This window comes from Poecilia reticulata, chromosome 21 (assembly GCF_904066995.2).
Source record: "Poecilia reticulata chromosome 21, P_reticulata-male-v2, whole genome shotgun sequence".
NCBI lineage: Eukaryota > Metazoa > Chordata > Actinopteri > Cyprinodontiformes > Poeciliidae > Poecilia > Poecilia reticulata.
In genome coordinates, this window is record NC_088850.1 from 6,018,718 (window position 1) to 6,040,618 (window position 21,901).

Genomic DNA, 21,901 nt, shown 5'->3' on the forward strand with positions numbered 1-21,901 from the left:
CTTTTTCAAATGCTTCTTGTTCCAGGTTTAAAACTTCAATTTTTAATTCCTCATTTGCTTTCATGAGTGAATTGGTCTCAAATGACATCCTGTCGACTTCTTCCATGATGTCACGGAGCTTCTGTCTCTCTCTTGCTAACAAATCTTGGTCTCTTTCTTCCTCGGAATCAGAAGATGAAATCTTACTGCTTTACTCATCGTTGGTCCTTTCTGTCTGTACAAATCGTTTCCAGTCTCTTGTTAGGATACAATCCTTCTCCTTTCTCTCCAGGTTCTGTAACGGTTATGACCGTAGAATTCAAGAGTGCAGCTTTTTATGCATTGCTCTTTGTGACATCAAATTGCGTGATGTCACTATCTCAGCAGAACAACTAGAAAACTACTGAAGTTTAAATAAAAATAAACTTTACGGCTGAATGCAGCTCGGTTAAGCTGATGGCCATTGGAGACAGTTCAGCAGTTCAGCTGGTAAAATATCACCAAAGCTGAAATCCACACTTGGGAGACAGCGGCTCTTGAGTACAATGGACTGGCACAACAGGGTGCCAGGACTAACAGTCAGAAGAAAAGTTTGTGCCCGAAAACAGAAAAAGGGGAAATGGGTGAGCATGTTACCCAACTGGTGCCTAGGAAGCCACCAATTCTGACTCTCTTTCTGGCTAATGTCCGCCAGAAAGAGACATTCTTTCTGGCAACATTAAGAACCTTTGTGAGTTCTTATTGCTCACAAAAGACCAATAAGAACTCTTTTGTGAGTGGATTTGTTACATCTGAGGCTGAGAGTTTCTGCAGAGATGGACTGTGCCATTCTTTGCCTAACGTAAACCTGGATTAACAGCAACATGCCGTTGAGCCTTCCAGATCAACAGTATTCAGTTATTCCAAGCGGACCGCGACCAACACTCAGAAAAAACAATGTATGTCATAAGGAGCAGGACAATGTATGTAAGTGAATGCAGATTGGTGTACGAACTGTGGACTGGTTAACAGCTGTCAGCCATCCTATGTGCCTCAGGAGTTTACTGCGGTGTTCGTGTGACCCCGACAAACTGTGGTCACATTTGTTGGATTAAATTGTGATTTTAGTTTAGGATTTGACCCTGTTTTGAAATTTTGGAGCAATGTCACGCAATAACACAAATTGGATGGCAGAAGCGAGCCCTTACGGGACTGACGGTGCAACATTTCGGTGTCGAGGAAGCTCCCCTCCATTTGGATGAGAGCTACCAGCACAGCATGTATCCCAATACTTAGCACAGTTACATAACGGCAAAATAAAAAGGGGGCGGACCTGTCGGTTACTGGTTGCTATGGTAACCACCAACCGTTAAGAGCAGCATAACTGAACATAAAACACCAAGAAATGTTTGGGGAAACATTTTCTTGACTTGACAAAAATACATTCAAAGAGTAAATAGGCAAAGTTTGACAAACTTCACATCAATAAAACCCTGTTACACATACATGCATTTAATTTGGGTCAGTGAAGTAGTTTTGAATTTAAATGTTGTTCTGAGAGGCAGCATGTTTTTTTTAACTTATTTATTTTTGGTTTGCCCATCTTTTTAAAGGCAAAATGTAAAAAAAAAACAAAGTTAAAATCCAATAAACTGTAGATAGTGGAATATTACGGAAGAAGATTGGGGCCAAAAAAGGAATAAAAAGCAGAATTCTGAGATAAAACTCTGATTTTTTTTTTTGTGTCCCTAATCTTCCTCAGTGGAATACACCTGACTGAATTTTATTCAGGAGTATATTAAATCTTTCACTTGTAAGAAATGTTAAAAAACTTGGATCATTTTCCTTCCGCTTTATAATTATGTTTTACTCCATGTTGCCTGTCACATAAAATACCTCAAAAATCAATTGAGGTTTGTGGTTGTAACTTGAAAATATGTAAAAAAGTTCAATATGTTCAAGTATATTTGAGAGGAAGTTTCCCTTATTTCACAAGTGCATTTATGGAGACATCCTTCCACACAAAAGATTTTTTCTTTCACCTATTGTTACAAAATAGAAAATAAGATTATTTAATGCTAAATGTTGGGGAAACAAAAGTAATTTGCCCATGGACTAAAAGCACAGCGATTACAAGAAACAAAGTACTTTTTAACATTATTTTACAGACTTAAAGCATCATATTTGTGTTTCTTAATGATCTAATTTTTTAAAACACAGTTTACGTCCTAAAGCTGCAACAGTGGCTGTGTGTTGTTTCTAAGAACATGCTACATGAGTCAGTGTTGCTCATATTTTCCGACTCTGCAATGAGCCAAATGCACGTAGTTAACAGAGAGGCGGTTCAGGAAAATGTTATTCGACGAGCTGCTTGTAAAGTGAAATATCTGCGCAAAAAGAACCACTTCTTTGGCATCAACGCTGTTGTTTTGCCACAAATGTTCTGCAAATGTGGATCATTGTCTGTTTGTTATACTTGCTCCTTTTCAAAGGAATGAACAACCTAACAAACTTGTAGATTTGATCACGAATTCAGGGTAAAAAAATGTTTTTATGTTTGGCAGCGCTATACACAACTTTACCACCGGGTGGCAGAAAATCCATTCTTAAAAATTCTTATTTTAACTTATTTAATGTTCATATTTCCTCTCGCTGTCATTTGGAATATATTCAGATAAATAATAGATACTCAGATTGAGTTTTTATTCCTAATTTGATCTGTTGCTTTAATCTGTAATTTTAGTTAGGCTGCAGTTAAAGCTGGATCTCAGTGTTGGTGTCTCTGTGTTTCTTTTTTTTTGGCTAGATGAAGAGTGTGTGGAAATGTTTGTGTTTTGATCACAACAGGTCACTTGCTTTCTGTTTTTAGTCCGGTGTTAACGACTCACCCGTTTAGCTTCTGGTTGTTTGTGACAACACTGAGCTCCACTTCATATTTGCTTCAGCGGATATGAGGCCAAGATGTGTTTAGGACTTAAAACCCATGTGACTTTCACCACAATTCAGTGATATTTTTTGACAAGTTTTGCTCATGTTTTTACATAAATTTAGCTTTTTTTCTAGCACTTTCTGAGTCTATGTTTGCACGCAATGTTTGGACACTTTTTAATGTTGAGAAATTTAATTTAGTTGTAAAGTAATGAAATGATTTCTGCAGAATGCAGATTCTTGTTCTCTCTTCTAGAAGCCCCTGCAGACTAATTCTATTTCAGTCTTTCTCTGTCAAAAATCCAAGATTTTTAGGCTTTTTTATACTTTACTCCAGTTTAAGCATACTTGAATTAAAAACAAACAAATTAAAACTCCATGACAGCGGTTTAAATGTTCAGTTTTATGCCTTAAAGGACAAATTGTGCTTTTTTTTTATTTATTTATTTTTTTACAAAATGTCCCAACTAGCTAAAACACACTGCAAAAACACAAAATCTTACCAAGTGATTTTGGTTTAGTTTCTAATGCAAAATCTTAGTACAGTTTAAATAAGATAAAATGTACTTTTAAACAAGAAACAAGATTGTTTTAAGTAAATAATTCCATAATATTGATAAAAAATAAAATACTAGTTATTACAATTTGCCAATTGAACATCTATATTAAGGAATTATTTACTGAAAACAAACTTGCTGAAAAGTTACTTGTAAGTTGGTTAAAATATATGTTAAAAGTATAATATTTGTAAAGAAAACACAGAGCTAGAGCACAGTTACAAACGGCAACAGAAAAAGGTGGCAGAACTGTCGGTTACTGGTTGCTATGGTAACCACCAACCGTCAAGAGCAGCGAAACGTAAAACACCAATAAACATCTGACTGGAGAAACAACTTCTTAACTAAACAAAATAATTTTAAAGAATAAATAAACAAATTTGGACAAACTTAACATCTATAATATTCAATAATGAAAACTTTTACTGGGAGGTTTTAATGTAGCTATACGATATGATTTGTTTAATTCTGTTTTGTGGTATTTGTTATTCATTCGGATTTACAGCATCGTTATCTATTTTTTTGTAATTTTCTTTTCTTACCTGAGCACACTCAGTTACATACAAGTCACACATGAAGGACATATGCAGTTTATTTTTTATAATCTCAAGAAAAATGTATGTTCAGAAGTCTAATATATGAATTTATGGATGTTTGGGTTTAAGGTCGTCATCGTATGCTGAGGCTACGTCATAATATTTGCAAACTTGTCATTCACACCAATAGATTTGGAAATAAATGTAAAATGATATGTTGTTCAGCAACAGCTAACTGCAACAAAGCTAATTATCTAGCCGGTGAGTGAACGTTTGTGTTGTTTCACCTAAAAATGCTGCTGTTAGACGTGGAAAAGCTTTTGGTTTGTTTCCTTCTAACAAAACAGCATCAAAGCTTTGCAGTGAAAGCACCACTGAGGCTCAGATTCCGACATTTAAAAGGGATTCTGGGATCAATTTGAATGAAATCTGTGTCACTTCAGGAATGCAGATCTATTAGTCTGCTGGAATGTGTGCAAGCAAAGCAGCTCCAGCAGCTTCAAGTTGTAATCAAAAGCTAGAGGCTTTATAATTAAAGCCAGGCAGAGAAATGTTGGTCATTAAATTCCCTCATGGATTCCCAGTTTTTAGAAACTCAACTCAAAATGGTTGTACTTATTTAACAAAGCAAAAAAGGCCAGAGAGTTTAATTACTCTGATTACACAAAGTCCTTACATTATGTATTTATCTGAGGACCCTGGTGAATTATGTGCAGCACATTTCTGCTGCAGTAAAAGGTTTGTTTGAATTGTGTTGAACTGTTCCTTTTGATTTGTCTAAAGGGATTTTTTGTCTTTCAGGATGTTTATGTTGTAGTTTATAAAGAAGCTAATAAATTGGATGTTAATTATTAGTGCATAAACAATGCAGCTCCACATTTTATGAATGAAAATGTGTTAAAAAGCGTCTAAATGACAAAAAAAAACAACTTTATGCTAACAATTTCAATGATGCCATATTTGCCCTGAACTCAGAAAGTTTAAAAAAAGTTGATAATTTTAGTCTTTTGAAACTTTCGCGATTGTATTTTAGTGATGTCTGATCACAACACAAAGGTTGTTGCTAAAGAAATACTCCAATTTAATTCAGTTTTTTGTGACCATTCAATGAATGAAAACTTTTGAAACTTTTAAGAGTACAATGTATTTTAAAGTTCAAGAAAAGATCTTAATCAGATTTTACATGGTGCTGGAGAAAAGTGGGATTTCTTTATTTTGTTTTTAACAAACTTGAAGCAAACATTTACAAAATATTTCATTGACTTGAAGTAACCAGACGACCAGTGAAGTTGCTTCATCAGCTGTTCGGCCAGATGGTTGGTAGGAACTAGTTACATTTACTCTATTACATTTACTTGAGTAACTTTGTTTTTTTTTTTTTACTAAACTTTCAGGTGTTTTTCTACACATAAAATTAGAAAAAAACACTGTTAGGTGTTTTTTTACTTGAGTAATTTTATTATGAAGTATTTCTACTCTTGAGTAAAATTTCTGGATTTTCTACCCACTAAGTGGAAAAGCAAACATGTTTTAACCAAAAATTCACCAGACACACCTGCAGTTTTTGTTAAAGTTTCATAAGTTTTTTAATGACAGAAACTGATTTAGAAACATTTTCTTTTGCCTGATTTATTTTTTTTTTATTTTGTCATTGTAGTCCTTAAAATACCAAAATTTCCACTTGGCTTTATAATTTGGTCCATCTGATGACATGATTTTTAAATATTAAATGATTGAGCATTTCTTGAGTTAGTAATTTTACCAAATACTTTTTTTACTTCTGGATGTCTACATTTCAAAAATACGTTGGAGTAGTGCTACTCTTTTTGAGTTCTCCATCCTCCTCTGATTTCACGTCTAACAAACTGGAAGCAAACATTTCCAAACTGACTGACGTATTGCAGCAAAAGGGAAAGTAAGAAAGAAATGAGTGGAAGTGAGAAGTGGCCAGACGGCCGGTGAAACTGCTTCGTCAGCCGCCCGGCCGGATGTGAGCGAATGTCGGTGCGGGAATAACACCTGCCGCTATTCCAACACGCCGGGAGCGGGGGCAACCTGAGAAGAGTGGTACCATGAAGGGATAATCGCTTAGACATGTGTCACCCTGTGTGTGTGTTTGTGTGTGTGTGTGTGTGTGTGTTCACAGAAGCCCTTTTTTTCCATCACAGAGGCCAAGGCCGCGGGTTTTCAAGGTGCTCACCCTGCAACATTTGTTAGCAATTAGCCTCGGCCACAAACCTGACTTTCAACAAAACACATGGACCCTCCCTGTTTTCCTCCCACTCCCATTCTTTCACCCTGTCCCCTTTCTGCTCCCTCCCTTCTTCTCTACTTCCTTTGTTCCCCTCCCACATTTCTCTCTCTCTCTCTCTCTCTCTCTCTGTTCACTCCTTGTTTCTATTAAGCTACTCTTCTTTTTTCGTCCTCCTTCCCTCCTCTTCAGTAGTTGCTCAGGGGGTTTGTGTTTTCATACTCTGAACACATGCTCAGAAGTTAGAGCAGCCTTTATCCATTTTCATTTAAAAAATGAAAACAATTTAACTTGTATGCATTAATATTTTTTAAATTAGATATACTTTTGTCCAGTTTGGATGCAGATGAACGTCTCTTTTCATGTTTTGTTTTGCATAAATGCATTTTGGGACGTTGAAGTTGCATGTTTGGGAATACAAATGAGCACAAATTTGTTGGATAAAAGGTAAAAAAAGGACGACATTATCATCATCCTCATCCTTGTCCTCAGGCAAACTGGAACAGCATTACCTGGCAGGCATCCAAGGACAGAAACCATGAAAGGTAAAGCTGCTCTTTTTCCTTTTTTTTTTTATCAAACTTTGGTGGGATTTCTTTGTTAATCGTGTTAAGAGAAGCCATGTTTGTCACTGTGGGATGCAGTTCAGCACCTGCACTGGGCACCAGCCAACATGTGCTTCTCATCAGCGCCGAAACTTGGCAGCTCATATCCTGAGAAAGTGCGCAGTTGTTGTAGTTGGACATGACTCTTATATCCGTCAGCTTTAAAACTGTGTGTGAGTGCAAAACACGGCAATTTCTGGAGAGCACAAAATCTGCTTTTCCTCTGCCAGATTCCCACAAACTGAGTTAGTGTTCCTCCCAAAACGTGGGCGAGTGAATTTAGGTGTGTTTTATCACAACAGGGCATGAAAGAAGAGCCTGCAGTGGCTTTGAAATGTGCTGACGTTCTTACAAGACACACGGTCTTACAGTGGAAGAAGAAAAATGCTAAATAAGGCAAGAAATTAGTCATTTATCTTTTAATTTTTTTGACCTGTTTAGGCCATGATCAAAGGCTTCTTGAAGGGGACATATTGTGCAAAATTCGCATTTTGCATGTGTTTGTACTTCCATTTGGGTCTCAACCGCTTCTAAAAGCAACCCAAGTGCTTTAAAAAAAATCACACTATTTTGGTGTCTAGAAAATGAGCCATTAAAAAGATATCCAAATGTAATGTCACAAATCAGCAATGACTCCCACTCACCTATCAACCCCAGCAAAGTCTAGCTCGTTCCCTAGCAACCGCAGTGGAGTTCCGCCATCACCTAGCAACCCAATTGAGCTGTACAATGGCTGCTGGAAAATGCAAGTGGTTTTGTTCTTGATTTAATAAACGTTAAAACATGCATAAATGCATCAAATCTATCTCCTGGCTCATTTTTAATGATGATAATTAAGTACACCCTTAGAGGACCTTTGGCAGTTTGCTGGTTGGGTTGCAAATCAACCCCTTACGAAGCTAAAAACACGTCAACAGTGACCCCAGAGCAGCAATTATTTCTACCTGTCAATCTGGAAGGAGTTATAAGAACATTTTCAAACAATTTGAAGCCCCATCAGAACAGTCACCAGTGGAAGGCACCAGTAGGAGGTGGTATCCTCCTGGAAAGCTAAACTTTTTAACCTGTAGCATGTTATTAGTGTTCATGAAAGGACAGTTAAAAAAAAGACTGAACAAGTAAGTGATGTTTGCAAAAATTACCAAGAAAAAATTTAATCTGAATCAAAAACAAAATACTTTAAACAAATGAGACTTAAACTATCTGGACTGAACTATCCAGATACTTTGGCTGCTATCCACAGTGGTTTGCTTGAAAAAATGATAACATGCGGAGAATGATTCAAACCACTTTACTTGAGAAAGCATTTAATCAATCTGCACAAGAATCTCAACACTGAGCATAAAAATGCCTGGCAAACAATTCCTGCACGTTGTTCTGGTAAATGTTGTCTAGTTTTTCCCATTTGGTTTGCATTCTCTAAAATCACAAACAGATCCACGATATTGCTGAATTAATTTGGGTGTGAATAGACAAAGTGGTTCCTGCATATTTATTGCAGAACAATGATTTCAAACGGGGTACAGAGTTGATTACTACTGTATATGAAAGTGTCAACAGGTAAGTAAAAAGGCAAAAATTGAAGTCTTAAAACGACTCGGTTGAAGTTCAGACCTCAACTTGATTGAAATGCTGTGGAAGGAGCTAAAAAGAGAAGTTCAAAACTCCATGAGCAGGGTTAGTGTTGATGAGTGGGTTAAATCTAATAAAGCCGCACTAACAGCTTTTTCAAAAGATTAATGCCAATGGTGGTTCTTGAAGGGAAATATGCAAATTTCATATTTTGAACATTTTTATACTCCCGTTTGGGTTTCTACCGCTTCTAAAAACAAACGAAGCGATTAAAAAAATAATAAAACATTCAGCCATTTTTTGGCAATGGCTTTATGTTTTATGGTGTCTGGAAAATGAGCCATTTCAAAAACATTCCAAAACTAGGTGAGTGGCAGCAAAGTCTAGCCCGTTACCTAGCAACCGCAGAGGACTCTGCCGTCACGTAGCACCTAATTGGAGCTGTACAATGGCTGCTGGAAAAGACAAGTGTTTTGTTGTTGGCTTACCATCCAGAAACCACTTGCTGCATTCTTGTTCATTGTGAAGAAGGCTCCACTTCTGTTTTTCAGGTGTGAGTGTAAGAATAATGTTGTGCATAAAATGTAATGAACATGTTCTGAATTGCTCCTTAGACGTACACCAACCTCTTCAAGGAAGCATAATAAATCACCTTTGAAGCATTTCACTCATGCGATACTTAGTTTTCCGCATAACTGTGACTTAGAAAAAGCCACAAATAAAAATAAAAAGGACTTATTGTACATTAAGCTAAACCATAAGCGGGCGCTAGCTTGGTGAGAGTCAAACTGAAACCAAAAGAATGTCATAAATTAACTCCATTAAAGCACATCTAAGGCGCTCTTCCCAGCCAAACGGAGCAGGAGGACTCGTAATGTGGTTTCCAGCCTCTTCCAAGCAGAATAAAACTTGCTGCTTCACAGATTCCTCTCTGCGTTGTTGAAGACGCAGAGGCAGGTGGCTGCGAAGGAAAGCCTTGCAGAAAGGCGATTCGGTTTAATAAACTCGTGGTAATTTTTTGTTCTTTGAGACGTTTTCTGTCAGCCAATCAATTTAGGAGTTTTTTATTCGCGATATCAGAGGGTTGTGGCCTCAAAAAACATTCCTCTGACTTTATTCAGTTATTGCCAGAAACTTGACCTTAATTTTATTACCAGGACAAACCCCAAATTTTCTCCATGATGGAGTTGGAGACCAAAAATCCTGGTTTTATAATTACAGTTCTTGCATTCCACAGCTCTTAATGATCATTGCGTGAAAATGAAGGCCAGTAATTGTGTCATACCCACCCTTTAACATTGTAAAATCTAACCAAGCTTGTCTTTCTGTCTCCTTCTGGCAGTCCAGACCAGTTAAGTCCTGAGAAAGCATTCACAGGATGGAAACCGTCCTGATTCACTGTGGAGGAAAAAACGAGAAGTCTCTTTCTTGTCTATAGTTTTGCAGACTGCAGCAGTGCATACCAGAGAGCTCTGTGAAGAGACCACACATTCCAGTCAGAGGGCACCCAAACGGCTGAGATGTCAGAAAACGTTTGAAGAGGGAGCATTGTAATTTTTATGAGCTGTGGTTCAGACCTCCAGTCAGATCTGGAGAGGATCCCGTCTTCTGACTTTGTGGATGTCCTTCTTTGCAGGAAGAATTGTTTTTGCCAGAACATAGTGCCTTGCAAAACCTTTTATACATTTTGACATGTTATGAATACAAACTTCAATATTCTTTAATGGGATTTTGCTGGTAGATCAACACAAAGTGGCACGCCATTGTGAAGTGAAGGGAAATGAATGCATAGACTGCAGAAACAAAAACTGTCACCTAGTATTTTTGTGCTAATATCTTAGTGCGCTTAAAATAAGACAAAACTAACTTAAACATAACATTTCAACAGGATATAGGAGCTTGATTTAAGTCAATAATTCATGAAGAAGTACTGGTTGCATTGGCAGATTATTTCACTTATAACAAGACATTTTTTCCAATGTTATGAGTATGTTTCATATTGATGAATTGTTGACTTAAAACAGATGTGCGCAAATTTTTTGTCAATATTCTCCCAATGTCGAAAAAACACTAACAATTGCAGTGTTTCCATTAAGTAAGAAATTACATGAAAATCACAAGTGAATAAGCTTGTTTACGCAGTAAATAATTACAAATCATGATAGTGACGGATGTAAACATTTACGTGAGATAATGTCACGCAGACGAGACGTCGGCATCTTATTCAGGCGTTGGAACCAACAAGACGTACGTAGCTACGTTACGTACGCAGAGTTTTAGGGGAAATTGTAATCGGCAATTCTACAGAAGAGCTTCTGTGCGATGCTATGAGATGCATATTGTCCGACAAAAAAACAACACACAGGCATTCTCCTGCCACTTCCTGTCGTCTTCTTCGTGAGTTTTCGTCTACCAGTTGATCACGTGACTCGTGTGAGTTGGAAAAAGTATTTCCACTGCAGTTTTGTGAAATATGTCCATTTAGATACAGCCGGAAAATCATCTCATCCTATCAAAAAACATGAGATTTTTCAAAATTGTCATGTTTCCATTAAGCAAATGTATTTTTGCAATTTCAATTTGAGCAGTTTTATTGTTAATGGAAACGCAGCAAGTAATAAAATCATACATTTATCTCGTTTTTTATTCTTACTCTTTTGTTTCTCTGTCCTCGAAGGATAAGCCCCTTTTTGCGACATTGTTTTACTAACTTATCTTCCACTGGATCTTTGGAGGTTTGGATGCGCGCGCAGCTCATATTACCGGTAAACCGTGACCTACCTCGGCCACAAGGGGGCCCCAAAGAGCATTTTTTTTTTTTTTTTTTACCGTACAAACAATGATTTCCACATGATCGAATATACACTGCTCAAAAAAAAATAAAGGGAACACTTAAACAACACAATATAACTCCAAGTAAATCAAACTTCTGTGAAATCAAACTGTCCACTTAGGAAGCAACACTGATTGACAACGGTGACCCTCGTCGGGTCAATCAGTGTTGCTTCCTAAGTGGACAGTTTGATTTCACAGAAGTTTGATTTACTTGGAGTTATATTGTGTTGTTTAAGTGTTCCCTTTATTTTTTTGAGCAGTATATATATCTAAAGAAATTCACAACTTTATTATGAGACTGTGTGCTTTTGTTAACATAATCACATAGAAAGAAAAATCAGCCGCTTTGCTTGCTTGTACAGATTTCCTAGGATCTTTTTGTGACTGACATGGTGAGGTCAAACATGTTTCTTACATGTAAGCTTAAAGCAACACCCTTAGTTAAAAACTGTAATGTTTAGCATTTTCTTTTTTCAGAACCATCTGTTCACCTGCAAATATCTGTCAGGCATGAAGGACAGAAACAGGAGATGTTTGTAGAGGCACGCTTTCACAGTCTGTTACATGTCGGCCTTTTTCTGCTCTTGTAACCTGCTGCTTGGCTCAATATTTTCATAGCTGCTGGACCTGCTTGATCTACAACATCTGGGCCCGAGGCCACAGGCAGAAACATGAACAGTTACATATTCATATTTTATTGCCATAAAACTTTGCCTTGTTCTGCAAAGACTCTCATCTTGTACTTTAAATCCAAACGTGGGGATAAAAACAAGAGTACGAAAGTCTTCAGTCTTCCCTTACATCAGGGGCGTCCAAAGGTTTTGTCATGTGGGTCAAAGTCATTGAGTCTAAAGGACACAAGGGCCTAAAAAAAGGTTTTATCCACTCAATAATAATCTAAACATGAAATACTTAATTAAGGAATCAGATTTGTTGCTGGGAAAGAATGTGTGAATTATTCCAGATTCAAGACTTGCAAATTTTCTAGGTACCAATTGGAAAACAATAGGTCACAATTTAATCAGTTCCGGTGAATAAAATCAGGATTTATTTAAGTCTTTTTTTGAAAATGCTTGCTGTATTTAGTCAGGTTTATTAAATTAATGAAAAGCAGATTTGAGTTTAGCAAAGCTTGCTTTTGAGTAAAAGTTAAATACAGCAAATGTTCAGATATAGGGGACATACTGGGAAGAAAGAAATACGTAAAAAAATTAAAAAAAAATGGGCCTCAGATTGATTTGTCTTAATTTAATTCATAGGAAAAACTCCCAATAATTTCCAATAAATGTAGATACTTTTGATTTTTATAAGCTTTAAGATTTGTAGAATAAATTTTATGCAAATACTTTGTTTTATTTTTGATATTTCTGGTCAGAAATCTTTCCGCATACCTAACGTCTGCCCTTTTATTTTGCCAGTTAATGAAGCCAAGCAAAGTTTAAACAACTTTTCCACTGAAGCAAGTGTATTTCTAAGTATTTCAGTTTTTTTCCTGGTTGGGAAGGTGTGACCTGGTCAAGCTGTGCTGCAGTCAGATTAGCTTAGTTCTGCTCTGTGTGCTTTGGACCGGTCCACTTCCTCACTAACGAGACGGACGTTAGCTTTTTCCAACATGGCGCAGTCAAAACCCATAAGGGTGGCAGAAAGAAGGTGAAACGTTTGGCTGTAAACATGAAACTAGTGGAAGAATAAGCCCGGATAAAGACTTTAAATTTATTTTCAAATAGAAAAATGAACCAAAAAAAACAAATTTAACCCTCAAAAATCTCAATATGCTTGTTTCAAACTTCTAAAACTTTAATAATATTATTCAGTGCAAACTAATATATTCTTACCATACACTTTACTTACTGCATATTTATGAATAACTGTGTTTTTCTCTTCTTTTCTGCGTTTTTCCTCCCTCCTCCCTGCTTCGTTATGTAAGCTGGGTTATTTTGTGGCCTCAGATGTTCCACGTCTGTCTCATGTAAACTTGGACTTTTATGCAACGTTTCCAGAACAATAACAATTTATATATATTTTTAGATTTATCTTGTGATGTCGCGTTGTCTTTGTTTGGTTCTGTTCTCTAATTTTCCTCCAGCTGAGACCGTTTTGTTTATCCACCTGTCAAATTATGTTGTTTGAACTTGTTTACTTTAGGTAAAACAGTTTGGAGTAGTTTAAGAATTGGTGAAAATGTTTGTTTTAAAGCAAAATACTCAGTTATGTTATGAATCTAAATACCTCTGCTGGTATTCTCATGCCACCCATTTTTGTTTTGTTTCTTTATTACAAAATTTAGACCTCCGCTCATAGAGTAGAATAGAATATTTGTAGCAAAACTGAATCAAACAAATACAAAACATAATTTCTTGTTTATTTTTTTTCCCAGTTTTCATTTGAGTTTGCAAATGAAGACGAGGATACAAAGCTCTCCGAGTTCCCATTATCTTGCTTTTGGTGACTTTTCCCCAAATATTAAAAAATTTAATCACTTGTGTCGCCACAAACAGCATCCTAATTACTATGAATTATGTAGTAATTAACAGATGTTTAGCCGTGCATTTCCAGTTAAACCCAACATCAATTATGCGCTTTTCAAATCTACTTGCATATTTGTTCAGGCTGGAAGTAAAATGAATAATTCTAGTGCAGCTCAGATAGAGTCGCAACTTTAATCTGAGTTAAAGATTAGGGTGATTAAGAGATTATGACCAAAGATAAATAATCAAATTAGCAACAATTTGCCGTTTTTTTGTTGTTTTTTGTTTCTGAAGCGCCAGTAAAGATTTTTCCACTTATTGTTCAGAAGGATATGAATCATTTTTGGCATTTTATTCAAATTTTTTATAAAAAAAAAAGAAATTATTCTGATTTTTTTAAGCTTTATTATCCTTTGAGGGAAGTCTTCTCGTGTATTTATGACTAAATCTGTCCAGTAATACGATTATGTTGCAAACAGCTCCACTCAGAAAATATTATAATCCAGCAGGAACAGATTGTTTATATTCTCAGTCACTCTTTATTTACATTAGCCGTCTAGCCTGTAAATTCTCCAAATATCTTCTTCTGATTGGCTGATCAGAACCTCGTGACGGCTCCTTCACTGGAAGATTCAACTCCTAATAGCCGAGCAGAGCTGCTGTTTTAATTTTTTATTTTAATAATTCTGATAGACATCAGCTTAATTCGAAATAATAGATCAAAATTTATAGCATTAGCAGTTTATATTTTTTAGACTCTAAGGGGGCGTTTACACGACAACGATCCAACAAAAACGGCACTTTTGTTGTTTTGTTGGATCGTTTACATGATAACGTTCTAATTACGATCTGTGTTTACACAGTAACGGTGCAAATCGAAAACGTGTAATGCTCTCACTGCGCCTAGTTGGAGCTAGGTTCTTTGAAACTTTGAAAGTGTGGCATGTGTTTAAAAAAAAGTTGTACTTGAAGGCATGTGGATTTCCGTGAGAGAACACGCATTGTGTGCGTCTGATTAGGGCGCATGCAGTTGGAAAAAGTGGTATAACTTTGCCGAAAAACCTTGTTTGAGCTTTCACGGTGTCTGTAGCGGCCCGGACTGGAAGCTGTTTATTGTTTTTACCTTGGAATGGCCAACAGTCTGTTATTCCTATATCAATTTGATAAAATAGGAGTTCCCGCACGTCCCATATCCGTGTCCTCTGTTACCTTTTTCAGCAGTTAAAACAGTTTTATCCGTCGCTAACAAGTCGTAACCTGTTTTTCCGAGCCGCCTTCAAACGCAACATGAACGCTGAGACGCTTGCGCTGGGTTTACACCTGTGAGGCAGCGGGAGACCTGCTGCTGCTGCGCAGGTGTGTGTTAGAATCATGGCAGCAAACCAGCAAAACGTAAATAACTTGGCACAGTTTTTCCCCCGAACTAACCGACTGAGTTGAGTAAAGCTGTTGGATGCAGGTGATGATAGCTAAAAGATGACTAGCTAATATCAATACAGCATGTTAAGCTTGTTAACAAGTAGCCTGTAAGCTGCTGGTGTTGTTGTCTATGTTCAGCTACGTAAACTCATAGACCCCCCAAAATAAGTCGATGCCCCTCCTGTTAAACTCGTCTGGAGCCGGGCTGGTCCTGGTCCGTAGTTCTCTAGATAAGAGCGCTGAACAAGCAGCCATGTATTTTGCCACCTTGGCTGTGCGGAGCGGGGAAGAGACGCTGAGGGAACCGAATCTGATGGGGAAACAGTAACACCAGCATTGTGAGTAGTTTCTTCTTCTTCTGTGGATTGTAGGAAGCAGCTATGTTTTGCGTCATACTATGCATGAGCTGGTCTGGAACCCGTTTTCAATCTGTGCCGTTGTTAGAGAAAACATTCGGTGGTTTCGTGTAAATGCACACTACAAACGCAACAAAACTCTTCCGTTTTCCCCCGAAATCGTTGTCGTGTAAACGGGGCCTTAAATTTGTGTAATTGTTTTTTATTAACCTCTAACCGGAGAAATATACTTATTAAAATATTGCATTAATAACTGATGTAATTTGTTTGCTATGTTTTATTGCTATTGTTGTTATTACTATTTTTATTATTATTTCAGTTAATGACAGTATCAGTAGTATTAATGATATTATTAGTATTCGGGTGGGGGGGTTGCATTTTTTTTGTCCAGTCTCTTTAACATGTAATAAAGTTAATTTTCAATAAGCGGAAAAATAAAAAGAATGGATGTGAAAAAATGTTACTTTCTGACACAATTTCTTCTAATTTTCTGATAAATTATGAATGCTTCATTTATTGACAGTAATATTGGAACTTTATCGCATTAACCGTAACAAATACACAGCTCTAGAAAAATGAAGAGCCCAGAGCACTGAACTTTGTTGAAAACCTGGTTTTTCCACCAAATTCCTGAGTTAAAACTTCAGTATTGTTGTTTCTAAATGGAAAAGAACAATGCTAATTTTACTCAAACAATTCTATAAAAAGTAAAATCAGAGAAGCTGGTAAGTTTAAGTAGTCTCTTAATTATTTTAAAAGCTGTATCTGTGGTTTCTGAAAAAGTAAAATGCCAAATTTACCTCAGAAACATGACTGCAAAGTCAAACATTTCAGATTCAAACTATAAAAAATATTTTGATTACATGTCTAACACATTTCCAGCAGTCTGGTAGCCCCATTGTGACGTTGTTTGCATAAAGATCAGCTCTAGCCAGGCTGTAGTATCCAAGTATCTCTCATCAGGTGCTTGTCAAACTGAATATTTGTGAGTTTTGCTGTTCTGTTCATTCACACACTCCCCTGTGGTTTAACTGTGTGTTTCCAAACCACCATTACAGCTTCAGGTGTGGCGTTGGAGAGCGTCCAGCTGATGACATGTTTTATAAAGTCTGCAGCTATAAAAACATGAAGTCAACCCTTTTGTGGGATCCCTAATAAAAACTGGCTTTACGCAGTTTATTAGCGCTATTGGTTTTTACAATGGTTGTGATGACAGCCTCCTCAGACTCTCAACACACACAAAAATCCCACAAGCATCAGCACTCGCAACCAACAGCTGCTTTCCTGATTTCTGCTCACAGAAAGCCTTTAATAACCAGGCGGGACCACATGCTGTGTTGTAGGAGAGAGCGACAGGGAGGCAGATGCTTAAGGTCAAACTAATTAAACCTGTTAGAGGTAGAAAAACTTTAGACTTTAACTTTGCTGTGTCTCTTTGCCTCTATTCTGCAGACAACAACGGTGGATACGAGAACCAGCTATTCAAAGGTAATATTCATCAAGGCTATGAATTAAAATTACTAACTTTTTGCTGAAAATATGAAACTTAATTGCTATCATACTTTTTCCGTGTTTTTTTTTTTTAAGGCAGTTGATGCTATAAGGCCCATGTGTCAAACTCAAGGCGCGGGGCCAAATCTGGCCTATCGTAGCTTTTTATGCGGCCCTCAAGACGATAAAGGAGCTTGTTTTAAGTCAATAATTCCTTAATGGTGGTGAAAAATTTCTAGCTCCATTTGCAGATTATTCCACTTACAACATGGGAAAAATGTCTTGTTATAAGTGAAACCGTCTGTCGATGCAACTAGCACTTTTTCATCAATATTGAGGCATTATTGCTCCTGAAATTTTTACACCTTCTTTTAAAAATTTACAAAAATGTCCAAAACTTTATTAGTATGGACTTTATTTTTTTAAAGACAACAAACAGAAAATGATCAACAACATAATGTGAAAACGATGAAGAGGTGACAATAGTTTCTTGTAGATTCAAGTTTTTGTTAATGGATGTATTTGTGAATCAAACTCACAGGGTTGTGTAAACCAGAGTTCTTTGCATTATTAATATCAAAATATGAAAACCTAAACCTGTGTTATCCATATTTTATTCACTCTTCAGATGAGGACTTCTTGGGAGAGGAGGAAGAAATGCCTTCATTTAGAGGTAAGCTTCAGAGTATAATAATGCTACTATGACTCCTTTTTGCAGTGTGATTTAAAAATAGATTATATAACCGCTTTACTATTTAAACTGTATTGTTTCAAATATCAGAAGTAGTACCAAACTGCTGGCATGACATTTCCTGTTGTAGCCTCAGTTTTCACAAGTAGTTAGGAGGAACAGTGGCAAATCTAGCTATGCTAGCTATTTAGCCGGGGGTTGCTAGGTAACCAAAGAATGAATGAGTTGCTAGGTAACCAGAGAGCGAGATAGATGATCTTTTTATGACAGTCTAAAACAACACAGATCGATATATTTTTTTTTTAATGCGATCCTGGATACTTGTATAGGTAGCCCGAAATCAGATACATATTTGATCCTTTCAAATGAGACGTAAGTCTGTACAGACAGGTCGCGTTCATCTGACCCCAACGTCATTGATACTCGAAAAGCGTCACTACTCTGCGCCCTGATATGCGCAAGCGGGAAGAAAAACAACTATGACGGACTATAATGAGGATTAAGCTGTTAATGTGCTGGTGCGTTCAGACAACAACTTCAAAATCCTAAGCTAAGCTCCACCGTTAGCCTCACTTGATGCTCTTCTACTTCAGACATGCTAGCTACTTCCCATCTCCAAGAAACAAACAAAACAATATGCAAACACAACTCCACCTCAGTTAAATCTGCTGTAACGGGAGAGGCATGGAGCTTAGCAATAGTTTAATGGAGCATGTAGAATAACGAGCCAACCACCGCTGCTTAATGTTGCAACAAATCAGAAGGTTTAAAGTCAACAAAACGTTAAACACACCTATAACCCTTGTGTTTACAAATGGGGTCCAACTGACTGCACACCCGTGTCACTTGTATAATTTTCCTTAGTCTTCGTACGTTTGCCTCAGTTCTCGCACGCACAAGGGTTAAACCACATTTCTGTATTATATTCCCATTGTGTCTTCAGGTCGTTCAAGAGTTGGCTGCGTGAGATGCCAGCAAAGCCACTCTCTCCAGCTGGCTGTCAAGGTCCTCTATGGTTTTGTTGCTTTCCTCATCATAACTGTTGCAGTTCTGGCATCACTGGGTGAGCTCTGGTTTACTTTTTATTTACCCCCGATTCTCTCTTTGCAGAATGAATTGTATGCAAAAACATAAGAAAATATTTAATTTAAGGTTGACTTGGATTATGTATCCCTGAATTATTCTAGATCTACAACAGCGTATTTGGGCCACTGTAGACTGGGGGGAAAAAAGTGGAGTACATTTTTGCCAAAAATCTCAGAAATTTTGAGAAAAATCTCAGAAATTCATTAGAAAAACGTGGACATTTTTAGGTTTCAAACATCAGAAATTTTCTTGAAACATTTTTTTTGTGCAAATTTTTGACTTTTGGAGCTCAAAAATTTTTACTTTTTTTTTCTAGAAAATTTAAGTGATAAATCTAAACATTTTGGTGGAAATGTTCTCTTTTTTTCTGTCAACAAGGACCCTAATACACAATCATAAAGATCAGGCTGTAAATAGTAATTTTGTTTTTAGATTGTCATTCGTAAGTGAAGAGCATACACCAGTTGACAAGCCACAAATATCTGATAGTAATCTATAAAGTCAGATAAACTTGCAACAACAGCAGCTTTGGAGAGTGTTGGTAAATATGTTTGTTTATTTCATTACTTAAATACGGATAAAAAGATTATTTTAATGATATTTACTCTTGATTTCACACAAATAAATAAAATTCAAATAAACTGTAGATGTATTTTTGAATTAAAAAGATCAACTGTCGCATTTTGTTCGATTTACCTGATCATTTCTCAAATATGCTGGCATACTGAGAGTAGGAGATGTCATGTTGCTTGCAAGTAAATAACATTTTTTTATTATAAAGAAGACATTGGAGATGGAACAGCTAATTTCATGAAAGATTTTAGCACTTTACAGCGGAAATAAACTAATAAATATTCAAAAGTAAAACAGAACCTACATACAAACACTGTGTGTCACTTCTCTGAGTATCTGCATAAGAAAATAATACTATGTTGTTGAATAAGTGAAAATAATATGTCATCTTGAGGTCTAATACAACTGACAGTTGATAAATGACAGGAGCTGAACATGTGGAAGCATTTATACATATTTCCTCTGGGTCAGAGCTTAAATGGGCAGAATAGCATGAAAACACACACCACACATCATTGCATTCTCGCTAATGTAAACTCACACACACAAAACGCTCACACTCCCTAAACTGTTAGCTCTCTCCTGGGAAATATGTGAGGGGCCAAGACCTGGCCAGCTAGTAAAACAATAACTTTTCCATGTTTTGTAAGGTAATGAAAACTTGATGCGTTTTGTTGTTTTGGGTTGATTTACAATCTTCTCTGTGCTCTTTCAAACGTTTCCCTTTTCCTGTTTACACTGAAGGTCAGTTGGTTTTTCGTACATGTTTTTGTCTAACTCGTCTGATTCTCTCTTGTAAGGATGCAAAATAAATGCGTGGATATGTACAGACTTTTGTGACATTCGTTAATTTAAAAAATATTTGTGTCTTTAGTGTTTAAAAAGGTGGACAATTTGTCTGAAGAGGAATCGGCGCACAACAAGAAGATTGCAAAAGTTCAAGAAGGAATGGAGGGTAAACTAAAATATTTTGGAAATAGTTGTTTGTAAACTTTATAAAGAATAAAAAAGGTTTTGTATATCCCATAAACCTACCGTAACCTGTTCAAGGAAGTATAATAGGTCTCCTTTAAAACTGTAATGCTCTTTTTTTTTACTGAGTTATTGTTTAAACATTTACCATCCAACTCACATATGGTCTTTATAAAGTCAGTAATGTTCTCTTAGCTATTGCTGTTATTGATTTTCTCTCTTGCCTCCTTTCTGAACTCAGATCTGAGGTCTGTGTCGAACAGTTCAGACTGCCTGGACGTCTCATTCTACAGTGAAGAGATCAGCAGGCTAAAGAGGGAATTTGAAGACATTCAGAAGATGATACTGGGTCAAGAGCAGGTATGATCAATCTCAAGCTAAATCCACAGAGAAAAAGGTTTTCCATTATGTCTGAACTGCATTTAAAACCAAAAGATACACTATGAAATATAAAAAACAAGAATGTGCTAAACTCCTATTTATTCTGAGTGTAATGAATCTCTCATTTCTGAATTGCCCAGTTTCTGGATCAGGCGTCCCAAACCCAAACCACCATTAAAGCAACAAGCAACCAGCTAACATGGGAAGTCCAAAACCACCTCATGTCGCTCAAACTCCTCAACCAATCTCTGGAGAGATTCACCAATCAGGTGCAGGGTTGGAAGGAGGTGATTGATGAAACGGAAGAAAAGATGAAAACTATAACGGAGGATCAGTACGACGTAAAAGCAACGGCGCAACAAGTCAACACAACAGTAGCACTAAGGTGAATCAACAGAAGAGAAACTGCATATTAATTAACATTTACTTGTAAATACCCAAATCCCATTTCATTTTTTGTGAATATTTGGAAGTGCAGTTCACAAATATGCGACTTGTACGTCATCTCCAGTGTGAACCCGAACGGCCTGAAAATTTCCCGCATGCGCAGTAGAGGGCGCTATAACGTCACGCATAGAGAGCGTGCTCCGTGCTTTGCCCGGAGACATGAGACGTATTCATGTCTGTGGTTTTGCCAACCGCCATAAAAAAACAAAAAAAAGAAGTGCTCAGTGTTTGCGGAAGTAAACATGGATGCTAACGGTGGAGCTTAGCTTAAGTTTTTGAAGTTGTTGTCCGACCGGAGTCATCATATTAACAACTTGATCCTCATTATAATCCGCCATTGTTGTTTTTTCTTCCCGCTTGCGCGTATCAGGACGCAGAATGGTGACGTTTGTCGAGTATCGATGACGTGCAGGTGATCTGGCCGTTCAGATTCAGGTCGCATTAAAACAAAAACAAAAAAAAAAACGGATTTGGGTCACTTCAGGTTGTAGTCTGAACATAGTCTAGTTTCCATTTTTAGTCCTATTGGCACATTGATGTGTATGATGTTTATTAATAAGAAAAACCGCTTTGGACTATTGCACACAAAAAAACTTCATAAAGGATTAACAGGTAATTTGTAGTCTATAATGACTCAATAATTTTCATTTTAAGTTGAATAAAGTTAAAATAACAGCGCTAAAAATAGAGTGGCTAAGCTGTGCCAACCTAAAAAGACTAATCGTGTGATTAGAAAAGCTAGCCTGCGTCCTCCTAACCGCTAACAAAATAATGT

The 21,901-nt window shown here is 36.9% G+C and overlaps 1 protein-coding gene across 2 annotated transcripts in view; it reads left to right on the forward strand.

Moving 5' to 3' along the window:
* The first annotated feature begins 6,383 nt into the window (after positions 1-6,383).
* The window catches only part of scara3 (scavenger receptor class A, member 3), a 39,549-nt gene continuing 24,031 nt past the window's right edge, over positions 6,384-21,901 (forward strand). The window contains exons 1-8 of one of the 2 annotated variants that reach the window (XM_081602258.1): positions 6,385-6,775; positions 16,787-16,858; positions 16,938-16,973; positions 17,605-17,649; positions 18,611-18,730; positions 20,201-20,281; positions 20,540-20,658; positions 20,820-21,064. In XM_081602258.1, the coding sequence (XP_081458384.1) occupies positions 17,634-17,649; positions 18,611-18,730; positions 20,201-20,281; positions 20,540-20,658; positions 20,820-21,064 (581 nt within the window). In that variant the 5' untranslated portion in view covers positions 6,385-6,775; positions 16,787-16,858; positions 16,938-16,973; positions 17,605-17,633. Of the gene's footprint in view, positions 6,776-16,786; positions 16,859-16,937; positions 16,974-17,604; positions 17,650-18,610; positions 18,731-20,200; positions 20,282-20,539; positions 20,659-20,819; positions 21,065-21,901 lie in introns of both variants that reach the window. The other variant, XM_081602257.1, reaches the window with a different exon arrangement.